The sequence below is a fragment of the Eschscholzia californica genome, unplaced genomic scaffold (assembly GCF_041429995.1).
Source record: "Eschscholzia californica isolate CP2 unplaced genomic scaffold, dmEscCali1.0.p SCAF_6, whole genome shotgun sequence".
Classification (NCBI taxonomy): domain Eukaryota; kingdom Viridiplantae; phylum Streptophyta; class Magnoliopsida; order Ranunculales; family Papaveraceae; genus Eschscholzia; species Eschscholzia californica.
Genome location: NW_028238483.1, coordinates 13876185 through 13898224, shown reverse-complemented (window position 1 = coordinate 13898224; position 22040 = coordinate 13876185). Strand labels below are relative to the sequence as shown.

Here is a 22040-nt window from a genome sequence, read left to right as displayed (position 1 = left end):
GAGAGAGAGGTGAGGCGGAAATAATTTTTTTTTAAATATTTTTATTTTGAAATTAGGAAGGGTAGTTACGCCATTTACATGAAAATAGGATTCCCCTAGCTAGGGGGCCAAATTTGAGTTTATGAAAAATAAGGGGCCAGAAAGTGGAGGCCAAAGTTGGGGGCCAAATTTGAGTTTATGAAACTTACAAGGATTCCTCTAGCTAGGGGGTCAAATTTGAGTTTATGAAAAATAAGGGGCTAAAAAGGAAGCTGATCACAAAGTAGGAGGCCAAATAGGAAATTACTCTATTTGGAAACATCAATAAATACAAATAAGTTATCTTCTGAACTTGATTCCCTCAATTCCACGCACCACTATGTTGGATTTCACTGTAATTTAGTGTCCTAAGCGTCTAAAAGAGTATCTAAGAACTCGGGAACAAACCCTTGAAGAGAGAGGAAAGAAAGAAAGTGAGAAAGAAGAAGATAGAGGAAGAAGAAGAGAGAAATTTTTTTTTTTGGTTTGAATGTCGCCGCCCGGCGACCTTCGCCGGTGAAGATGATAAGGTGGTGAGAAGATGAGGTGGCAGAGAGAGGTGATGAGATGGAGGAGAGAGATTGACGACTAGTCAACGATGTTATAACGGTAACTCAAAAAAGGGATCATTGGATATTTTTGATAAAGTAAGGGCCTATGCAGGAAGCTGGTCACAAAGTTGGGGGCTATTCGGAAAATGACCCTAAAAAATATAACTAAATTGTGACAACATTTCAGTGCCATACTGATTACTGCCACTACTCCCACTACTCCCACTGCCCCCTCTCTATGGATAACATTTCCTAGGATGCCAATAGTCATCATCTCCACTGAAAACCAATCAGTGGAAGAAATTTTTTAATTTTTTCTCCACAACTTACAAGAATGGAAAATTCGATCCTTCCGAGCCGATCGAAACCCCTCCAAATATCAGAGCTATTCAAGCAACAAAACCCAAATGAATTTTTCTCAAACCCCATCATTTCAATCCAAAAGAAAACTAATCAATCTGCTTCAGACCAACCACACCCAAAAAACACAGAGCTTCATATAAACAATTTATGTAGAAATGGGCACCTTAGAGAAGCTGTAATTGCTCTTGATTCCTTCACTAAACGTGGGTCAAAGGTGAAACCCAAAACTTATATTTCCTTATTGCAATCATGTATTGATTCTGATTCAATTGAGTATGGTCGTAAGCTTCATTCATTAATTGATTTTGTAAAGGATTTAAACCCATTTGTTGAGACTAAACTTGTTAGTATGTATGCAAAATGTGGGAGTTTAGAAGATGCACGATTAGTGTTTGATCAAATGCGTGAAAGAAATTTGTTTGCTTGGTCAGCTATAATTGGTGCATATACTAGAGAACAGAGATGGAATGAAATTTTGGGTCTTTTCTTTAGGATGATGGTTGAAGGAACCGATGCCGACGAGTTCTTGTTACCTAAAGTTTTGCAGGCTTGTGCAAATGTAGGAGATTTAAAGAATGGAGAATTCATACATTCATTAGTGATTAGAAGTGGGATGGGTTTATGTGTCCATGTTAATAATTCCATATTGAATATGTATTCTAAGTGTGGGAAATTGAGTTGTGCTAGAAAGTTTCTTGAGGGAATGGATCACAAAGACTTAGTGACATGGAATTCGATCATATCCGGGTACTGCCAGAACGGGAAGTATGAAGAAGCCCTCGAATTTTTCGATAGGATGCATGCTGATGGAGTTGAACCTGGGTTAGTAACTTGGAATATATTGATATCTAGTTATAATCAATCAGGAAAATGTGATCTTGCAATGGAACTAATGGAGAAGATGAATGGTAATGGGATTCCTCCTGATGTTTTTACCTGGACTTCTATGATATCGGGTTTCGCTCAGAATAACCGAAGATCCCAAGCTTTAGAGCTTTTCAGAGAAATGTTGTTGTCAGGGGTTGAGCCGAATGGTGTAACTGTTGCAAGTGCACTTTCAGCTTGTGCTTCTTTGAAAGCTTTGAAGAAGGGAAGGGAGCTTCATTCTGTTGGGGTTAGAATGGGATCTATAGGAGATTTGTTAATGAGAAATTCACTAATTGATATGTACTCGAAGTGTGGGAAAATCGAAGATGCTCGGAGGGTTTTTGATATGATTTCAGATAGAGATATTTTTACATGGAACTCCATGATCGGAGGTTATGCTCAAGCTGGATACTGTGGCATAGCTTATGATCTCTTCACGAGGATGCAGGATTCGGGTGTTAACCCAAATGTTGTAACATGGAATTTGATGATCTCAGCTCACATGCAGAACGGAGATGAAGATCAAGCTATGAATCTCTTCCGAAAGATGGAAACAGAAGGGCTAATCAAGCAGAATACCGCATCATGGAATTCACTGATCGCAGGTTCACTGCAAAATGGTCTAAAAGACAAAGGTTTGAGCTTTTTTCGCGAGATGCAATCTCTCTCTGCTAGACCCAATTCCATTACCATCTTGAGTGTCTTACCGGCATGTGCAGATTTAGTTGCCGCTAGAATGGTAAAAGAGATCCACGGTTGTGCAATTCGTGGAAGTTTAGACTCTGAGCAGTCAGTTTCAAATTCATTGATAGACACTTATGCCAAGTCAGGAGGCATTATCTATTCTCGAGCGATATTTGATAGTTTATTATCAAGAGATATCATTACTTGGAACACAATCATTTCTGGTTATGTTTTTCATGGTTGCCCTGAAATGGCGATTGATCTGTTTAACAGGATGAGAAAGGAAGGAATATCACCGAATAAGGGTACTTTTGCTAGTATTATATCGGCCTACAGTCTTGCAGGGATGGTGGATGAGGGTAAGCGAATCTTCTCCTGTATGACTGAAGATCATCAAATTTTTCCAGATTTGGAACATTATTTAGCCATGGTGGAATTATTTGGTCGTTCTGGTAGACTTGAAGAAGCAACTAAATTCATCGAGGATATGACGATAGAAGCCAACCCAACTATTTGGGCCACCTTACTTACAGCCTCCAGAGTCCACGGTAACATTGGGCTGGCAATCCGTGCAGCAGAAAACTTAATCGAATTAGAGCCACGGAACTCCGTAGTTCACAGGCTACTGTTACAGTTATATGATTTAGATGGGACTTTTGAAGATGCTTCGAGGTTGAGAAAGCTCGAGAAGAGGAATGGGACTCCAATCTCTCAAGGGTGGAGTTCGATTGAAGTAAATAACAAGGTACATAGTTTTATTACAGACATGTCTATGCCGAATTCAGATGCTCTATATGCTTGGTTGGATAATATTACAAATAAAATGAAGTTAGCAGTGTCTAATTCTGATAACAATACTCACCTTAAAATCGAGGAAGAAGAGACGGTCGAGGTTCATAGTGAGAAATTGGCAATTGCTTTTGCCTTCACTTCTTCTCACACTGCACCTCGAAGTATAAGAATTGTCAAGAACCTTAGAGTTTGTGAAGATTGTCATAGGACAGCTAAGTTTATCTCCTTAACATATGGATGTGAAATTTATCTGAATGATTCGAAATGTCTTCACCATTTCCAAGATGGGAAGTGTTCTTGTAGAGATTATTGGTAAAGCAAAGAAAAAAATGACAAATAAGAATGCCAGGACTAAGTTAATCAAAATCTAGTAGGAGTTATTGGCGTAATTGATCGATGTTTTTGAAGTAGTGTACAGGTTTTGTCGTTTTGAAGAAGGCTCATTGCTCGTCTGATCAGCAATGGAACTCAAAATAGACAGAATTTTCGGAAAATATCCTAAACCAAACCGACACGAAATTCTCGCTTTATGATGGTAATCGATATCTAAGAAGCGAACCAGAGTTCTCGAATGTAATTAGTGGTTGAGTTCGGTTTATGGAACTGCATTAGTTCATGTATTCTTTTATGAGTCAAAGTTATTTTGTTAATAGCTTCTTGTGATTTTTTTTTTTTGTTGTTGAAAGTAATAGCTTCTTGTGATGTTCATGTATCATTGTATGTTCCAACACTGTATTTACAACAAATCATGACAATTAGTCAATTCCCTCTTCTCCATTGTCCTCACTCTTTTCTCTTTCCTTCTCGGCGCCCAATCGCTATGGCAGTTTCAGGGAACGAAGGGATTTCGTGGGAAGATCTCGTTTTGGAATTAAATCCGCCGGTGGATGACTGGACGGGGGTCAGGAGGGTGCTTCACAACGTTTTTGGGTCTCCCGAGTTCGACATTCTTCTGTTTCGTCTGGGGGAAGCTATTCTACGCACCTCTCTGATCACGGAACATCTGCGGGAACTGGAGGCAATAATGATCGACGAAGCTGATGCTACTCTCTCTGTTCGAAACTGGGAGCCTTCATGCAATGAAATAGTACAGAGAGCGAGTGTGTTTGCTGTTAAATTTTTTGGCCTTCTTTTTCATCTTTGGTCAGAACAAATTTTCGCGGCATTGGTAGAAGGAGTCGGAACTATTCTTGCCATCCATGAAGATACCTCCAAGCTGAATAATCTTTGGTACGCTTCGGTAACAGTCCTTTACGAGAAGAACAAAGCAATCCCGGTTAACCGGGAACTTGTTATAGACGGAGTTACTTTCCTAGTATACTCAGAGGTTGAGTCCCTTTCAGATACAGAATCTAAAGTTTGGCAGGAACTATACCCCCCCGCCCCCCACCAGAGTTCCAGTGCGCATGCCTAGGAACTTTTTTCCGATCTCCGAAGGAGAAATGACTCTTTCAACGCAGTAGCTTGAGCTCCAGCCCGAGTTACGCTCAATCGGTAGGCTCAGTTTGCAGGAAGAAAGACATTATTCACAGACTGAGGGAATCAGAAGGGGGAGTAAAGTTCCATGATAGGGAGGAATCGCAAAAACGGTATACGTTAGGCGGAGGGGCAGAGGAAGCGGGACAGACAGGTAAAGGGAAGGAAATTGCGGGTGAGAAGGTGGAACCGAGCAAGGGTATCCAGAATTCAGTTAAGGAAGTACCCCAGACGGAGAAGGTGTTATCGGCGGTGAGGGTGCTTATGGATATGTCGGTCAAATGTGCCAAAACAAATGGCGGGCTGGAGCGCCTTAAGCAAGCAATCCACAAGGCAAAAGGTTTTAAAAGGGTGGTAGATGAGAGATGTCTGAGCCTGGCATCTATAGGCATCCCAAACCCCATAGTCTCGAGTGAGCTATCTCTGGAAACCCCAACCCGAGTACACAACAGTGCTGATGAGGCTTCGGGGTTAGTAAAGGATGTTTGGGAGACAAGATGAAGGAACTGGGTTGGTCGGTTGGGCCCTTCTCGGCTACGATGGATAAAGGGAAAAAGGTGGTTCATGCGGATCATGGAGAATCAATCTTAGTGAAGCCTCTACAATTTTTGGCCTCTCTGCCACCACATCAGGATCGGGTCACGGAGTTTGAATCCTCCTTAGACGCCATGAGATCGAGAATCAAGAAGAAGAGATTGGCGGGGCACACTAGGGAACTCAAGCTTCTAGAATGGAACCTAGCAACCCCCATGAAACAGAAGCCCCTTAGATATCCTCCAAAGGAGAAGGAAGGAAAAAACACGGAGGATGATGAAAAATACCTAGATCGGTTTTGAGTGCATCAGCGGAGGGGCGGGGTTTTGGAGGGGGGCTAGGGGCTTTCGTGCAGTCTCTCTGGCTGAGTCAGGATTTTGGGTTGGATTAGAGGGGTGGGGGTGGTCGGTAGTTAAGGTCCCCCTGTGGGAGGCGTGGATGTGAGTAGTAGTAGTAGTTTTTTGTTTTGTTTAGTTGTTGCCCCGGTGGGCTTTTGAGGTTTGTCCTGTAGGCGCCTTCCTCGGCCGGGTGAGGTTGGCTTGTTATGTTTTAGGTGCCCACCGGTGTGGGTTTGTACGGGGGAGTGTCCGGCCTGCTTCTCCGACTACTGTGTTTCCTTTTGTCTCCTTCATTATTAATTCAAATCGTTAAAAAAAAAAAACAAATCATGACAATTTTACCCAAGCCATCTCGTAAAGGAATGAGTGTCATTTGATTAGAATCCTGGAGAGCTAGGTTTTAACAAAGATTTTTTTTAAGAGCTTTATGACATTTCATAATCAGTAAATGACTCAATATTCCACAGATAGTGATCCTGGTTGTATCTTTACTTAGTTGGAGGTGAGAATAAAAGGCAGAAGTCTGCTATAAGCACCAAGCCAAATTATTATAAGCCGACAACCATTTTCTTGATACAGTCCATGGTCATTGACCCGAGCTCTCTATCAGCACCCGACCAACTAACCTGGGTGAAGTTCACCTCCATCTTCTTCTATATTCTTATTCCAAAAGAAAATTCATTTTTCTTCAACACAAAACCCTAGGTAAGAGTGCACTACTATCACAATCTCCGGCACCCATACCTACTGGCGGCAACTCAAATAAACGATTCTACGAGGCAAGCAAAATTTGTAGGAGATCGATGTCGAAAGGGGCGTTTAGGAGTTTTAACCGGTTCTCATAGGACTTGTGTGGTGTGGTGGGTGAGGAACGCCAAGTGTCGTGGAAGATCGTGTTCTTGTTCCTAACGGGTTGGAGTTACGAGTCTGCTGATCCAAAATCTCAAACCTGCGAGGGGTCAATACATGTCGTGTTGACGTGCCTCCTAAACGGGTTGTTTTAGTCAGTTTCCTCGTTGATAGGGTTCCTTGGCCACCATTCGGTTGTGTTTGTTGTTTAAAAAGGAAAGGGTTCATTTGAATCTGAATCCAATTTGGGACTAACTTGAAACTTAGGCTCTATATTTGGGCAACATTCAAATTCGATCCTTATGACCATAATTTTATTAGTCTAACTTAATGATCTCTGTCTTAATCTCCTCCTTTTTTCTACCTCATTTCTTATTATTCAATTGTTATTGTCTCATTTCCCTCTTTTTTCCACCTCGTTTCTTGTTATTCATTTACTATTGCCAGCAGAGAAACGTGGTTTGGTTTTTTCCTGACGATTTGATTGAAATGAAAAAACAGAATCCTCTATTACTGTAAACACTTCTTCCACCACCATTACCAAAACACTCACTTTTTTCTCTTTCTCTTTGTTCTTCGCCAAGAGAGAGAGAGAGATGATGATGGTTGTGGTGGAAGAAAAGTTATTTTTAGTGACGGTGGCCGACAGAGGGTCGAACGACGACAATTTGCTAGTGATAGTAAATGAATAAGAAGAAATGTAAGTGAAGTGAGAGACGGAATGGAGGAGTGAGAAAGACACGAGGTGGATAAAAATATTAAGGATAAATTTAAATCAGACAAACATAAGGATTGAAAGGGATAAAAAAAGAAAATTTTAGGGGGCAATGAAACTGCAGAAAACTCTTTGGAGTCAAACAACTCGTTTTTCGCAAATGTGAGGCCAAAATTTACGTAATATTAGACAAGTCACTAAAATATAACTTGAATGATGAGTAGGTAACAAAATTTTAGAATATAATAGAGTTTGACTTTCCACCAAGTCTCTTCTAAAATGTGGCTCGAGGTTTGAATCGACTCGATTCACATTTTTGTTTGTTTTAGTTGGGTAGCACCATCTATTTTTCTAAATGAGTCGTTAGGGTTGAATTTGAGTAAGAAAATTCAAACTATCCGTATTTAAGTAATAAAAAAAAATCAGTGAAACCCACATAATTTGGTAAGAGAGTAATTAGGGTTAACCCCAGGTTGGACTCCTATCAATCCCATTTAGAACTCCACCTGGGTTAGATATAATAACTAATTATCCATGGGATTAGTAGTTATTTAATGCTTGATAGTTAAGGAAGTAGTATCCGATGAATTGTGAACACTTAAGTGAAGAACCGCCTTTCTAAATTAAACAAAACTTCTATTTTTATATAACTTATCATCTGGAAGCTAAACTCTTTTCATATATATATGTATATAAATAACCCCTTCATCTCTTCTCCAGTATTCACATCATCTTTATTCCTTCCATTATTGTAAATTTTCCCTCCTCTCTTTCGTTCAATGGCTGCTTTTGTATCATCAGTGTTATTTACTCTCTTCTTGCTCTTGTTGGTGGTGCTTCCACCTTCATCTTCTTCTCCTCCTACTGCAGTGAGCACCACGACGGACGACATGTTGATTTAAGCGTATTGTTGAAGGATTTTCCTTTCAATTCCATCTACAGTTTTGGAGGTTCTTCCAGTGACAATGGAAATCTCTTAGAAGAACAGATATTGTCGGCCATGGCTAGTCGTGGACATGTTGATGGTGTTAATCCCCAGTCCCACCATCATCTCCATCGAAACTCCGATGGTTTACTCATCCTAGACTACTTGTCTTCTGTTTTCCATCTACCATCACCAAAACCATATCTAAGAAGAAAGACTCCAAATTCAACTACGGAGCTAACTTCGCGGTAGATGGAGCAACTGCACTTGAAGCTCACGTTATCTAAGACAGAATAGGGATTCAAATGCCATGGTCTATGTTAGAGATACTCGACTAGGGTTTTCAATATAGAAGAGGGGATCTAGGGTTTTAAAAGAAAAGAGGCGTAATGCAAAGGGGTTAGGGTTTGAAGCCTTATATGGAGTAAATCACAGTCAAAGGGTACTCTAGTTAAGCCCAAGTACATGCCCATGTTTCTACAAGCCCACGAGTATCTATAAGCAGCCACCAGAGTACGTAAAAGAAGAAAACAGAATTAGTTAGTTTCATTAACAACCTAATTCTGTTATACAACTGGTCTCTCTCGTATTTCATAATGTACTTAGTATATAAATGATTGTAATGATACTAAGAAGATAATATCAAATAAAATTGAAGTTTCATTGAAGAAATCTTACATGATAACAGAGCTGTGTAAGATCTCACTAGGTTTTTCTCATTCGAAACTTGAAAAACAATATCCAAAATCAACATCAACATCTCGCAAAATCAGCAAATCAAACATCAAAATCAAGAAAGAAAGAAGATCAAAATTAATAATTGAGAAGGATCAAATCAAGATCAAGAAATATTCAAGAATAAGAATAACAAGAAAACCTATTGTTTTTTCAGGCATAATATCACCAATCATCATCACAATCCATGAATTACGCAAATTCAGGTAACCTTCCTCCTATTTCTGCTGTAACTAGTTTCATCACTGAGAAATTAGATGACACCAGTTACCTAATGTTGAGAGACCAAATAGAAAACATGCTTAGTACTAATCAATTAATGGGGTTTGTTACTGGTTCTATTGAAGAACCACCACAATTGAAAACAATTCATGGAGTTGAACAAGTCAACCCTGATTTTCAACAGTGAAAACCCAAAGAGAGCTTTGTTAGGTCTTATCTCAAGAGTACACTGTTCAAATCCATATACTATGACACCTATGGCTTAAAGACAGCAAAAGAGATGTGGGATTACCTTGAGATCACCAACAATGAGGGCATTGACTCAAGAAAAGATCAACTAAGAAAGAAGTTACAAATTCTCAAGAAAGGAAACAGTTCAGTAGCAGAAGACTTGAGAGAATTAAAGCAAACTTCAGACTCTTTAATGTCTGTAAATGACAAAGTCAGTGAATCAGAACTTGTTAGGATGACTCTACAAGGGCTTCATTAAGATTATGATCAATTCACAATAGCCATTAGAGCAAACAATTAACATTAACCATTAGCTCAACTCAAGTCAAGATTGATTCAGCATGAACAATGGCTTCATACAAAAGAATTGGATTCAAAAACATATTATGTAAAAACAACCAATCAGAAGCAATAATAAAGAGGTAATGAGAGACCATCACCCACATACAATAGGAATCAATCTTTTTCAAAGAAAGAAGGGTCATCTTCAAACATACAAGGTAGTAATGCTCAAATCGAAAATCAAAAGGCATAAGATTTTGATTTCACTATAGTCTTATGTGGTATTTGTAAAAGATGGGCTCATTCAGCAGGGTTTGTTTCTTTAGATATAAGCAAAATAAACCTATGAATCCTGCTAGTTATCATACTGAATCACAAAGTCACAAAGAAAAACAAAAAATTGAGGAGGAACCAAATATTGAATCCTATCTATATGATCAAGAACCCATCCTGAAATGCAACAATGCTATAGTATATGAGAATGATGATTGTGAGGATGACAACTTTTAGGAGTGTTACACTGCAATTATGACCAAGAAAGGACAAAAAATACCAATGAACAATGTTATGTTACTACTAATCATATACAGTAAAAGATACAACATGGCTAGCAGACACTAGAGCTAGCAGTCATATGACACACTCTGTAGAAAATTTAAAGTGTTCCCAGCCCTATAATGGGACAGAAGCAGTGATGGTAGGCAGTGGTAATTTTTTACCCATTGCTAGTACAAGTTACTCTACTCACTTCATCATGTGCCTTTGATTTAAGAAAAGTCTTATGTGTGCCAAATTTAAAGAGAAATCTATTGTTTATCTCCAAATTCACTAAGGATAACTCTTGTTCAGTAGAGTTTATGCCTTAGGGATACAGTATCAATGATAGTTAGTAAAAAAGGATCCTAGCAGAGGGTCCAATGAAAAATAATGTTTATCCTATAGAGGCACAAAGTCAAGGGCCACAACAAAATATTATAGCAGCTCATGTGACTAAAGTAGCTACTAAGTATGATATATGGCATGCTAGACTTGGGAATTCACACAGTGGTGTCATTAAGCAGCTTCATCAAGAAAACAAAATCTTGCTATTGAATGTAAATGATAAGTCATTTTGCAAGTCATGTGAATTTGGGAAAAGTAAATGTTTACCTTTTGAAGCATCCTCCACCACAACAAATACACCATTACATTTGATACATTGTGATATTTGGGGACCAGCCTCTCACAACAGCAAATGGAGCACGATACTATATTATATTTCTAGATGATTTTAGTAAATATATATGGATCCATGCTACAAAAGTTAGATCAGAGAGTATAAAGTGTTTCACCCATTTCAAATCTGCTTCTAAGAACCTTATCAAAGAAAAAATTATGTACTTCCAGTCAGATGGGGCAGCAGAATTACAGAAAAGGGATCTCAGAACCTTCCTAGATACACATGGCATTATCTTCAGAAGTTCTTGCCCTTACACTCCTCAGCAAAATGGCAAGGCTGAGAGAAAGCACAAACATATCATAGAATTGGGTAACACTCTATCATTTCAATGTTTCTTACCCAACAACTTATGGTTTGATGCTTTCAGTACTGTTGTCTACATCATAAATAGACTACCAATAACAATACTTCAGGGCTTAACGCCCTTTGAGATGAAATTTCATGTGACTCCTGACTATACCAACCTTAGAATCTTTAGGTGCGCCTGTTATCCTCACCTAGGTGAACTTAGAAAGGATAAACTTAGCCTAAAGAGTGTGTAATGTGTCTTCTTAGGTTATAGCCGTGAGCATAAAGGATATAGATGCTATGATCCAATGATAAGAAGACTATATATTTCCAGACATGTCAGTTTTGATGAGGGCAACTTTCCTTGTGCCAACATCACTAACAGAATATCTAGGTGTGATCAGACTATAGAACCACACATTTCATTACCTCTGCCACCTATTGACACACCTACATCTACTAGTATTGAACTAGGTCCATCTAGTGTTTACACAAGCATACCAGCTATCTCAGAGTCAGGAAGCTTGACTTCTCATGAGTTAGCGACATCTAGTTATCATACTAGCCCACCAGCTAACTCACAAGTTCCAGTGCTCCCTCAACAGACAGACCAGGTGGTTACTAGGGGCAGAAATGGCATTATTAAGACTTAACAACTTTCAACTGATTTTGTGGCTCATTATACTTCATCTTACACTTTAGATGTTGCCTATCTCTCTATACTTCACCTTCCCACTGAAGCAACATCTTATAAAGAGGCAACAAAGAGTGTTGAGTGGTGCAAAGCAATGGATGATGAGTTTAAAGCACTTCAACACAATGAGACTTGGTCACTAGTCCCATTTTATAGCAGTATGAATGTTTTAGGCTGTAAGTGGTTCTACAAGTTGAAACAAAAGAGTCATGGCTCTATAGAAAGGTATAAGGCAAGACTTGTTGCCAAAGGATTTCATCAAAAAGAAGGGATTGACAACTCAGAAACCTTTAGTCTAGTAGTTAAAGTGTACGCAATTAGATTGGTCCTAACTATTGCAATCACAAGATCATGGCATATCAAGAAGCTAGATGTATCCAATGCCTTTTTACATGGAACCTTAGATGAGGCAGTATGTATGGTTCAGCCACATGGGTTTGTCAACCAAATAAGGAAAACTATGTTTGCCATTTACACAAAGCACTTTATGGTCTTAAGCAGGCACTAAGGGCATGGTTTAACAAATTTGCAATTTTTCTTCATGCATATGGATTCAAGAAGAGCAAAACGGACCATTCAATGTTTGTCTATCAAATCAAGTCAGATATAATGGTTGTCCTGTTATATGTTGATGATATTATTATCACTGAGAGTTCACTCCCTCAAATGTCTCAACTTATTATTGACTTAAGCTCTGCTTTCAAAATGAAAGACTTGGGATCCTTGGCTTATATTTGGGTATGAAAGTTACCTATGGTTTGTCTCCTACCAGTTTATTGCTCACACAGAATAAGTATACCTTATAGTTACTTCAAAGAGCAAAATTACTAGACTCTAAACCTCCAAAGTTACCACTATCCAGTGGACAGAGAGTCTCTATTTTGGATGGTATTTAACTTTCCTCTCCAATAAAATATAGAAGCTTTGTGGGTGCTCTTCAATATCTCACTTTGACTCGGGCAGACATCTCCTTTGCAGTAAATTATGCAGCCCTATTCATGCACAAACCATCAACAATACATATAGTTATTGTTAAGAAAATATTGAGATATTTGAAGGGTTTCGTGGACTCGGGTATTAGACTCTCTTTCGGTGATAGAACTACACTTATAGCCTATTCAGATTCAGACTGGGTTGGGTGTCCAGACTCGAGAAAATCCATAGGGGGGTTACTGTGTCTTCCTTGGTTCGTGTCTTATCTCATGAAGTTCAAAAAAACAAGTGACAATAGCTAAATCATCAATAGAGTTTCAATATAAATCTTTATCTATAGCAACTACTGAGTTAGAATGGCTTTCTTACCCCATGGATGAGCTTCGTTGTCCAGTGAGTCGTCCTTTCCTTCTCTACTGTGATAATGTTAGTGCTAAGCATTTGGCTTAGAACCTGATCTTAGATGCTCGAACTAAACACATCCAAGTAGACTTCCATTATGTTCGTGATTTGGTATCTAATGGTTTGGTTGTTGTTTGTCATATCTCTACTAAAGATCAACTGGTTGATATTTTCATCAAAGGCTTATCCTTCGATCTCTTCTCTCACCTTTGAAGCAAACAAATGGTGTTTCTCTCATCTACAACCCCATCGGTTTGAGGGGGGATGTTAGAGATACTTGACCAGGGTTTTCAGTATAGAAGAGGCGATTTAACGTTTTGAAGTGAAAAAGAGGCGTAATGCAAAGGAGTTAGGGTTTGAACCCTTATATGGAGTCAATCACAGTCAAAGGGTCAAGTCAGTAACTGTAGTTAAGCCCAAGTACAGGTCCATGTTTCTACAAGCCCACGAGTATCTATAAGCATCCACGAGAGTACCTGAAAGAAGAAAACAGAATTAGTTAGTTTCATTAACAACCTAATTTTGTTATACAATTGTTTTTCTCTCTTTTCTCATAATGTACTTAGTGTACAAATGATTGTAGTGATACTAAGAAGATAAGATTGAATAAAATTGAAGTTTCATTGAGGAAATCTTACACCAACTCTTGAAGTTTCATTAACTACAAAGCTAACTTCACGGTAGATGGAGCAACTGCACTTGAAGCTCACTTTATCAAAGACAGAATTTAGATGCCATTGTCTACCACCAACTCTTCTCTCAATGTTCAAGTCGACTGGTTCATAGCCCACCTCACCTTTACATGTAATCCAACCTCAACGAATGCAAAAAGAAGCTCGAAATAGCTATGTTCTTGGTAGGAGACATCGGCAGCACCGACTACTACTTCACCTTCTCCGAAGGCAAAACCATTGAAGAGTTCTTGGCTACTTTAATACCTCAAGTCGTTCTAGCCATAAAAGACGCGCTAACAAGATTGATCGGTGCTGGTGCTGTAAACCAAATAGTTCTTGGAATTCTCCCAACAGAACGTGAACCAAGTTATCATAGAATATTTCATAGTGATGACCCAATAAAATGTGGTCAATCTTCTTCTAACAAGCACTGCCTAAAACCATTCAATGCCTTCTCTGAGATTCATAATAATCTTCTAAAACAAGTACTCAAGGAGCTAAGTATCGAGCATCCTCTCGTTCAAATCGCATATGCTGACTACTACAAGGCGTACATGGCTCTACTATGAAATCATCTTCTTTCTAGGGTTTAATAAGGGTAGGTTGGGAAAGCTTGTTGTCACATTAGTAAATATGATAGTTGGAATATAGTTTGTTGTTTAAAACCAAGCAAGTACATTCATTGGGATGGAGTTCATCTAACAAAAAAAGCTAATAAAGCTATCGTTCATGGAATTATTGCAGGGAGCTTTCGCTATCCAAAACTCAATCTTCCTGAGATCAAGCAATGCGTAATGTAAGTGGTTCCCTACTTCTCGGAGTTTCTAGATAGAAGAAACGAAAGATCAACTAGCTAGCTGATCAAGAAGTATATATGTCTCATTAATTAGGAAACAATTTATAGAGTAATGTATCTGTGGATTCCATCTAATGACAAATTTTACATGATCATCATGTATTCATTTTATTACGTGTGTGATGCATAATTTGATAAGAGAAGAAATGGGGTATTGGAATCACATTATTCAACCAGGGACTGTTTTCAGTGGATAATGTGATAAAATAGTTTTTTGCATTGATAACAAATTTTAAAACCTTGCAATTCTTTCATGTAGTTTTCATGACATATTAGAAAAAATATTTTCTTACTTTCGTTCAATCCTTGAGAAGGAGTTGAACAAAAGTAACTTTCGTGAGTGGAAAAGGAATCCGAGAATCATTCTCCGATTCAAAATAAAGAAAACATCCTAGTATACCTAATCCCAATATTGACTCATACCGGATAAGGTCAAAAGCCTTTTGCAAGCAATCTTGGAACATTTTTTTGGAAGAGATATGGACGCAAGCATGACCATTAAGACAACTGAGGAAAAAGTTCCTGCAGCAGTCATAATGGAGAGGTACAAGACCTCTAAGACAATCTGAAAGTCATCTTAAGAAGGGAAGAACCGAAAGGTTTCATACTTTCGATATGATCTATCCGTTCAAAAATTTGAAACAACTAGGATTTCCCACATTAAGAGATGACAACAGAGTTCAACTATCACCTTATTCAATACCGATTGAACCAAGAAATATAAGACCTTGATGAGTCACTCAGATTGTTATGGACAAATGAGCAAAGCATACGTGAACATTGAATCTAAGAAACGGTTCTTGAGATTCAAAAGGACAAAGGGTCAGTTAAGAGAGACAAACACTTGGTTAAGGAATAAGGAAAAACGTTTGTCCAGTTCATGATCAAGATTGTTCCTTATTACTGTAAATGTTTCTATAACAATGACTAGGCCATTTAAAAGGAAACTACCCGTAATACCTGGAGGACAAAAGGAATGGAATTGTGGATTCCGATTCCAATATCTTCATTAACAAAGTTAAGCAAGTATCGTAGACTCCCTTCATCAGGTGTTTAAAACAGGATGTATGGCTCAGTGGGAGCTTAAGGGAACTAAGTACTTGACTAAAACAAAGATGAACATTTCAATAGAAAATGAAGCAAAAGGTTGCCGAAATCGCTATGACGTCCTATAGTCTTCTTTTAGACGCTGATCTAGCTTAGAACTAAATAGTGGTAATTACGTTCTTCTAAAGATATCGAATGTTTAAAACAAGTGATGAATTAACAATGGGTTATTTCCCTAATAGCCCCCAACTTTGTGACCAGCTTCCTGCCTAGCCCCCTACTTTATAAAAAATACCCAGATGAGCCCCTTTTTCGAATTCCTTTATAACACCGTTAACTAGTCATTATCTCTCTCTCATCCAACTCATCACCTCTCTCTGCCACCTCATCTACTCGCCACCTCATCATCTTCCCCAGCGAAGGTCGTTGGCCGGTCAATATTCCGGTCGGCAACCTTCAAACATTAAATTTTTTTTAAACTCTCCTCTCTATCTCTCTAGATCTGGTGAACCAGACCAGATCTGGTTCACCAGATCTAGTCTGCGAATAAAACTTGAAGGTTTCTGGTTCACCAGATTTAGAGAGAGAGAGAGAGGAGAGTTAAAAAAAAAAAATTAATGTTTGAAGGTTGATGGGCCTAGAAGGTTACCCTAAATAGGTCACCACCCGCAAGTATAGGAGCGTCAAGTAATAATTCCGGTAAGACCGGTTCGTTCCTCAGAGACTAATTAAACTTATTCTAAGACTCAGAAGTTACACGGTTTTTAGTTTTGATTTTGGTTTTGGTTTTAAAATAAAATAAATAAAATATTAAAACGATTAAAAAAAGTGAACTCAAATGGGGAGAAGTCAAATGGGAAGAGAGCCTAGGATTTTAGAATCCATTTTAACACATTCTCACGAAAACCTAATCATGTATATCTTTTTATCACTCGAGTTTTGGTAACCGAATGTACCAATCCCCGGAAAATAGTCTAGTTAACGCCGAAGATAATTAAAGTCTAAATTCTAAAGCCTTGATATATTAAAGTTTCAACTATTGACTATCAATCTATAAGGATACACTATCAAAGAACTAAACGTAAGTATAGTGTATCAAATCGAAAGCATAGTCAATGAAGAAATCGTCCTCTATCGAAACTAAGAATTCAATATTTCTACATTTAAACCACATCAAGATATTAAAGCATAAAGAAGATATCAAAATTATATGTCAAAACTTCATCACAAATCCTAGCAAGATATTTTAGCTATTCATGGTGGGAGAGATAAATATTTAAACAATTTAAAGAACGAGAGTAAAGTGGGAAGAGAATTAACTTTCTTGTTGCAACCAAACAGGGCCTTAGGGAAGTATTTTCCAGCAGATGGAAAAATAATTTTATTGACAAACCAAACAGACCCTAAAGGAACACGATTTTCTCATCGTCCCGGAAATATTTTCTCTGTTGGAAAATGATTTTGCCACTGATTTTCTCATCTTCTCCAACTGATTTTCTTTCTCTACTTTCTGGAAATTCTCTTTCTCTCCTTCTCACTAACAAGAACAAAATTAAAATAAGAAGAAAGAGGATGATAAAATAAATGATACTCTCTGTTTCTTTAATTTCTTTCTCACTCTACAAATCATTCATTCTCTCTCTGTTTTACTCTCTTAATCTCTCTCTTTATCTCTCACTATTCAATCTCTGTTTTCTCACAAAACAAAAATAAGAACACACGAAGAAGGAGATGAAGATGATGATAATGATGACTTTCTCTCTCTAATATTCCTGTTCAATTGAGCTTTTGACCCCCGATTTAGAGATGCCCTTAACTCTGTTCTTTCTCTGATTTATACCAACAGAGGAGCCTGGTTCCAGCCATATCTTCTTTCCTTCTCTTTAATCTCAAGAAATATATGTTAAAGATCACTTCTCTTTCTCTTACTAGAATCGGATTTCATTCCATCTCTAGCTTTAATCGAATCACTTAATCTCCTCTTTCCTATTCTGATTTTTATCTCCATGCCTTCTCCATCTCATTTGTATATCTATTCTCGATCTCTCTGTCCCAAAAATAGTAATGGAGGGAATCTCATTTCTTTCTTCCTTTAATTTCAAACTGTTTCTCTCCCTATACTGTATAAGAGGAGACGAGATAGAGATAAGGGATGGAAAGGATAAAAACTTACCAACTGACTTGGTCCAATCAATATATTTCCATGAATTCTGGGAAGCAGCCAATCCGTTATTGTGTGCTGGCTAGAGGCGCCGATAACATGCATCGCGAGCAGACTAAGAAAATTGCAACACGAACCAATAAACACGGGATCTAGGAGACTATTCACCAATCATTGGATTTGTTCGGGGAGTATGGTAAAGAGATAGTGCAATGCACCCGATCTGCTCCAGATTGTTTCCCAATTATTTTGTACAGCTCGACCTCGGAACCCGAAAGTGTACCGCTCGCTCATCGTACCGTCCGACTGCTGTGCTGAGCACCCGCCACATGTCTTCTCGGTGCCCACCATTGTACCGAACTATTCTATCTCTGCCTCTAGATTCGCAACACATGTCCCTCTTGGACTAAAACTTTGACTTGGTCTAACTTCTCCATCCGGACACCGATTTGACATCTGTTTTCGCCTACGGACTCGTCATGGACCCCAGTTCTCATCTGATCATCAATGTTGGTCAAAATACCAGTGCACCATTAACACCAAATTACTGAAATGCCCCTAATGTGTCAATCTCTCGATTTTAACCGTTTTTTCGCGCTCAATTCCATAGAAGACACCTGACAAGAGAAACAAGTAATTCATGACAGTAACTGCTCGAAATGGACTAACTAACCCGAGTTAAGAGATTCAGATGGGACATTTTCCTGTCTCACCAAAGGTCGCCGGTCGGCGTCGACCGGCGACCTTCGCCGGTGAAGATAATGAGGTGGCAGAGAGAGGCGATGAGTTGGATGAGAGAGAGGTGATGACTAGTTAACGGTGTTATAACGGAATCTGAAAAAGGGGGCCATCTGGATATTTTTGACAAAGTAGGGTGCTAGGCAGGAAGCTGGTCATAAAGTTGGGGGCTATTAGGTAAATAACCCATTAACAAAAGGTTCTTGGAGAACCAAAAATGTTAACATTGATACCAACGACTAAAATCAAAAGATTCAACCCGTTAACTCTAGCATTGTCGCTTATGTCTAGTTGACTTTAGATGCCTGCAAAAGCTCCAAGACGATGGACTTATGAGTCTCAATGATTTGGAATCATAGGACATATGTGAACATTGTCGTAAGGACCAAATGACAAAGTCATCCTTTTCGGAAAGGCAAAGAGACCAGTAATTTGTTGAGACTCATACTTGGTTATGCAGACCTATAAGTTTACTTGTAGAAGCTAACGAAAGCTACTTCAAAACGTACGCAGACAACTTTATGAAGTACGGAAATGTACATGTCATAAAAGTGTAAAGTCAAAATGTTTGACAAGGTTCAAACAAAGTACAAAACGAAGTAAAAAATCACCTTGGCAAGAAAAATTAAGCATCCGATTGGATTGGAGTGGTGAAACTTAAGTCAAAAATTTGATAACCATCAAAGAAGTAGAGAAGTGGTTTCCCAACTTGATGCACCCGAAAAGGTTGCACACCCAAGCGGAGGTATCAAGTAGTAATTGGTAAAACCGGAGTCGATCCAAGGATAGGAAGGTACTTCGGATGTTGAAAGGTCTTGTCCATCGGTTCTAGTATTACTAGCTAACTTAAACTAAAAAGGAAGGAGGAAAGGTAAATGGGGAGTTTTGATTGAATGAGTGATAAAGGAAAATAAATAAAACTAACTAAACAATATATGTAAACGGGCGAGAGAGAGATTCGAGAGAAGAGTCGGAGGGACAAGAGTCGGGACGCAACAAGAGTCGGGAGACAAATAAGTGAGAGAGGTGTGGAACCGTTGATCCCATAATGATAAACCTACAACTACGTGTAGTCCGATCTAATGTTTCGAGGTATAATCGATGTTCGACTCCTAAAGTAGATGTCTCTAAGTACTACGTATATCCGGAGATCATACTTAGTCAAACAAACATCATAATCGGTTAAACCCGAGTCATCGAGGGTGTTGTCTAGTCGCCTAACTATGTGAAGTGAATGACAAGACAATGAAACTATGACTTAGACTACGATCGAAATCGAATACTTCGTTTCGTCTATTAACTATGCGAAGTGCTTGACAAGACACATGAAAATACGATCGAAACGATAATCGAAATAAATTAACATCAATTTGTAATCAAAACATCAAATCATATTAAAAATAATCACAAATTCATCACATTTCATCTCATATAATCGACATACTAAAGTTAGCTAAACATGGTGATTGAATAAGAAATGGAAAGAAAATGATGAGAGAATCCCCCTTTTTCGATGTGATTCGAGGCTAAGATCGTCGGAAAATATGAGTCTTTAAGGTGCAGCCGATCTCCCCTTAGCAAATTGTGGGTTCCCCATAGCGACCACTATCATCTTCTCCATTTAGAACACAACCTCCATTAAAGCTAAACCCCTAGCTATCTCTCTCTAGAAATTGTAGCTCAAAACCAAATCAAATCACATGGGAAGTTAGCCAAGGACATGGGGAGTAAAAGCCTTAAGGTTTCCGGCCAAGAAAGTGGCCGGAACACCATAACAAATCCGGCCAAATAAGCTTCAAGATCCGGCCAAAATCATGGAGTTCCCGGCCAAAATAGCTAATCCGAGCCGAAGCCGCACATCCCATGCAAGGTCCGTGCTTCCCCTTGCTCCCTTGCGCGTCCCGTGCGTCCCATGCCGCGTTTTGGAGATCCCGAGCAGCAGCTCTAGTAAACCCGAGCTGCTGCAAGCCTTTTGTTGTTCCGGGCGGAACCGCTGCAACCGTGGCCTTCCCGAGCAGCCCGAGCTGCTGCCGTGCAGCCCGAGCTGCTGCCGGCCTTGCTTTGGCCAGCACTCCTCCTTCTTGCTATCTTTTTCTCTCTAGCTCTTTCCAAAACCCTAAAGCTTCAAGAACAATAAACCCTAGAAACTTCAAGCCCTAGCCTCCTTCTCTCTCCTCCTTCTTAGTTGCTTAGTTGATGAATGATGAAGATGATGAATAGAAGCCTAAACTACTAAAACCCTAGAGTCCCTTGACTTTAGTCAATTCATTTAGACTTTGTTGACTCTAATCCATAAAAAGAGGGTGCTCATATAATTTTTCCTTGTCATTCTTCTTTGGGCTTGTGTGGGCTTTGGGCTTGGTTAAGAAACCAAGAGGTGCCTCCATCCTTGTCTCTACATCCTCAAATTGTCACAAAGGACTAAAATACCCTCAGACTTCTTTCTTTCATAACTTCCCCGTCCGAACTCAGAATTGACTTCCGTTTTCACCGTCGGACTCGTCATTGCCTCCACTTGATTTGCTTGAAGTCATTTTCTCTCATTTTGGGCACATGAAATGATAGTGATAATTCGCTCCTTTTATTCCGAATCACACGCTTAACTCCAAAATAAGTACCTAACATGAAAAACACATAAAATATTATTGGTAACACTCGAAAAGGACTAATTACTCTAAGCTGAGGCTCTCCAAATGTGACATTATCATGTCACATCACAACTCACTCCATGGAACACATCCGATGGATGGTCGGTCCGGTGGGAGTAATCGAACACTGTTAGACTTGATTCAATCAATGATGGGTTTAGATCAGTCTTTCAAATACCTTTTGGGATATATCCTAAAAAAGTCGTTTTCTCACTTAACCTGCTCCGTCTAAAGCTGAGGCCATGTAATAAGGATTATAGGGCACAAAATTAGCAAATCTGTCGAAATTTCTTCGTGGGTTATTTATAAGAAACTTGGGGCTTCTCCACAAACAATCAGAGAACAGGGTATTTGTTGCTCGTGATGGTATCCTCCTAATAATATGTTTTATTCAAGGAGGATAAGTGGGAGAAAAGTATACATCGAATACTTCGATGAAAAGTGTACGTCGAACAATTCGATGAAGAGCAAGAAAACTGTTAAGAACAGTAAATCGCGGTTTCTAGAGCAAGAGGAATAAACGGTAGATGAACTCCAAATACCTACCGCACAAGATGAATTACATTCACAAGAAAAAGAGAACCCTCAAGTAGTTGAGAAAATTCCTTAGGTGTTCAAAACCCCTTAAGGTCATAAAGGCTTATCTATCTAGCTCAAAAGAATGAGATCCTGCTGATAAGAGATAAAAGCCATAGACTTGCGCAGAGTTATGACGGGACCCAACTCTTAAAATTGGCTTGGAGCCAAAAGATCATAAATGGAATCCATATATTTTCAAGTTTGGAACTTGAAAATTTG

At 38.9% G+C, this 22040-nt stretch overlaps 1 protein-coding gene across 1 annotated transcript; it reads left to right on the top strand.

Annotated features, from left to right (window-relative positions):
• The first annotated feature begins 722 nt into the window (after positions 1–722).
• On the top strand, positions 723–4038 carry LOC147531859 (Pentatricopeptide repeat (PPR-like) superfamily protein). Its single transcript, XM_086647873.1, has 2 exons — positions 723–3934; positions 3968–4038. The coding sequence occupies exon 1, from the start codon at positions 904–906 to the stop codon at positions 3589–3591; it is 2688 nt and encodes an 895-aa protein (XP_086503999.1). The 5' UTR covers positions 723–903; the 3' UTR covers positions 3592–3934; positions 3968–4038.
• Positions 4039–22040: the final 18002 nt, after the last annotated feature.

Bases quoted from the DNA above. Each gene is read 5' to 3' on its own strand.
- LOC147531859 (XM_086647873.1), top strand. From the start codon at position 904: ATGGAAAATTCGATCCTTCCGAGCCGATCGAAACCCCTCCAAATATCA.